This window comes from Eimeria mitis, genomic scaffold, assembly GCF_000499745.2.
Source record: "Eimeria mitis Houghton genomic scaffold, Emh_scaff7894, whole genome shotgun sequence".
NCBI lineage: Eukaryota > Apicomplexa > Conoidasida > Eucoccidiorida > Eimeriidae > Eimeria > Eimeria mitis.
Genome location: NW_024016169.1, coordinates 1 through 2,096, shown reverse-complemented (window position 1 = coordinate 2,096; position 2,096 = coordinate 1). Strand labels below are relative to the sequence as shown.

General features: G+C 54.7%; 1 protein-coding gene across 1 annotated transcript; it reads left to right on the top strand.

The window, feature by feature from the left end:
- Positions 1-1,279: 1,279 nt before the first annotated feature.
- On the top strand, positions 1,280-2,016 carry EMH_0092990 (uncharacterized protein; the record flags this gene model as incomplete). The annotated part of the gene is made up of 2 exons (XM_038023085.1): positions 1,280-1,592; positions 1,958-2,016. 2 exons carry the CDS (start codon positions 1,280-1,282, stop codon positions 2,014-2,016), a joined length of 372 nt encoding a protein of 123 aa, XP_037878939.1.
- Positions 2,017-2,096: the final 80 nt, after the last annotated feature.

The window sequence follows — 2,096 nt, the reverse complement described above, 5'->3', positions numbered from 1 at the left end:
GCAGGAGCAGCTGATGAGTTCAGGCCCTAAGGAGATATGCCTGCTGAACCCTAAACCCTAAACCCTAAACCCTAGCGAGGGTTTAGCTGTTTTGGGGGTTTGGACTGAACGATGCTTTTGTTTGTCTCTAATAGGCGTCATACATGCAAACCCTAAACCCTAAACCCTAAACCCTAAACCCTCGTTACTCAGGTGTATCTGCAGATGCTGCTGCTTGGAGCTTCTCCTCTCTGTCTATAAGCAGGTTTAGGGTTTAGGGTTTAGGGTTTAGGGTTTAGGGTTTAGGGTTTGGTGTTAGGGTTTAGGGTTTAGCTTTAGGGCTTATGGTTCGGCACTCGGGTCTAGGGTTTAGTCTTTAGAGCTAGGGTTTAGGGTTTGGCCCTAGGGTTTAGGGTTTAGGGTTTAGGGTTTAGCCCTAGGGTTTAGGGTTTAGGGTTTAGGGTTTACCCTGAAGCAATATGTAGCTGCAGCAACCCCAGCAGCAACGAAGAGAAAACTAGACCCCCATCCTAAACCCTAAACCCTAAACCCTCGCTGCAGCTGTCCCCAGCTAGCTACAGCTAGCCACGCTCCTGTGCAGCTGGCTAGCTGTAAACCCTAAACCCTAAACCCTAGAACCCAGCTAGCTGTAGCTAGCTGCAGCTAGCTGCAGAGCCGAAGGTGTACAGACACTGGAGGCTGCCTTGGGCCCCCTGCTGCATCCTACTGAAACCCTAAACCCTCACTAAACCCTAAACCCTCGATAAACCCTAAACCCTCGCTAAACCCTAAACCCTCGATAACCCTAAACCCTAAGCCGTAAACCCTAGAAGCCCGCTAAACAAAACGAACCCTTAAACGCTGAACAAAAACAAATATAAGAACCAAAGCAAAATATCTAGGGTTTAGGGTTTAGGGTTTAGGGTTCAGGGTATAGAAGAGGGGGGCCCCCAACTAAACCCTAAACCCTAAACCGGGGGCCCCCCTGCTCCGCAGGGGCCCCCCAACTGCAATTGTTTTTTTTTGTATTTTTAGGGTTTAGAATTTGTTTGATGATTGTACTTAGGGTTTAGGGTTTAGGGTTTAGGGTTTAGGGTTTAACACCGTCTGTTGCTGTCGCCCCCCAATGATAGCAGCAGCAGCAACAGCAGCAGCAGCAGCAGCAGCAACAGCAACAGCAGCAGCAGCAGCAGCAGGCAGCACAAGAAGCAAACTTTTATATTTCTCTGCTGAAAAGGGAGAGAGCTTGCTGCTGTTGTATAGGGGGGCCCCCGGGGCCCCCCGATGCCTGGGGGCCCCCATGGGGGGCCCCCCACGGGGGGCCCCCCCTTTCAGTACCCTCTCAATCAGCTCAACAAAGCGGAATGTGTTTGCTGCAGCAGCAGCACATGAGGGGCCCCTGCAGCAGCAGCAGCAGCAGCAACAGCAACAGCAGCAACAGCAGCAGCAACAGCACCAGCAGCAGCAACAGCAGCAGCAGCAGCAGCAGCAGCAGTATGGGGTCCCACGGCCAGCGCCGTTGCCTTGGGGGCGGCATAAGCAGCTGCAGGCGATGCAGCAGCAGCAGCAGCAGCAGCAGCAGGAGCAGCAGCTGCGAGAGATGGTCCCTGAATGTCTGCAGCAGCAGCTTCCTCGTGCTGCAGCAAGAGCAGCAATTGCTGCTGCAGCGCAGCAGCAAACCCGCAGAGCTGGCCTCTTTAGGAGGGCCCCCAGACTCAGTGCTGCTGCTGTTGCTGTTGAGCTGCATGCGCTGGCTAGCAGCAGCAGCAGCAGCAGCAGCAGCAGCAGCAGCAGCAAGGCAGCAGCAGCAGACATACTTGTGGATAGTTACAGCAGCAGCAGCAGAACCGAAGCAGACTGGGAGGAGACAGGAGAGCTGCTGCTGCTGCTGCTGCAGCGGCAGCAGCAAATACTACATTCTGTCTCCCTGCAGCAGCTAGCTGTCTCCGTTGATGCTGTTGTCTCCTTTCCCCTGCAGCAGCTGCAGCAGCAGCAGCAGCAGCAGGTAGCAGCATGCATGCGCTCTCTAGCGGATAGAGCGACGCTGCTGCTGCTGCAGCAGAGCTCAGCAGCAGCAGCACCAGCAGCACCAGCAGCAGCAGCAGCAGCAGCAGCAG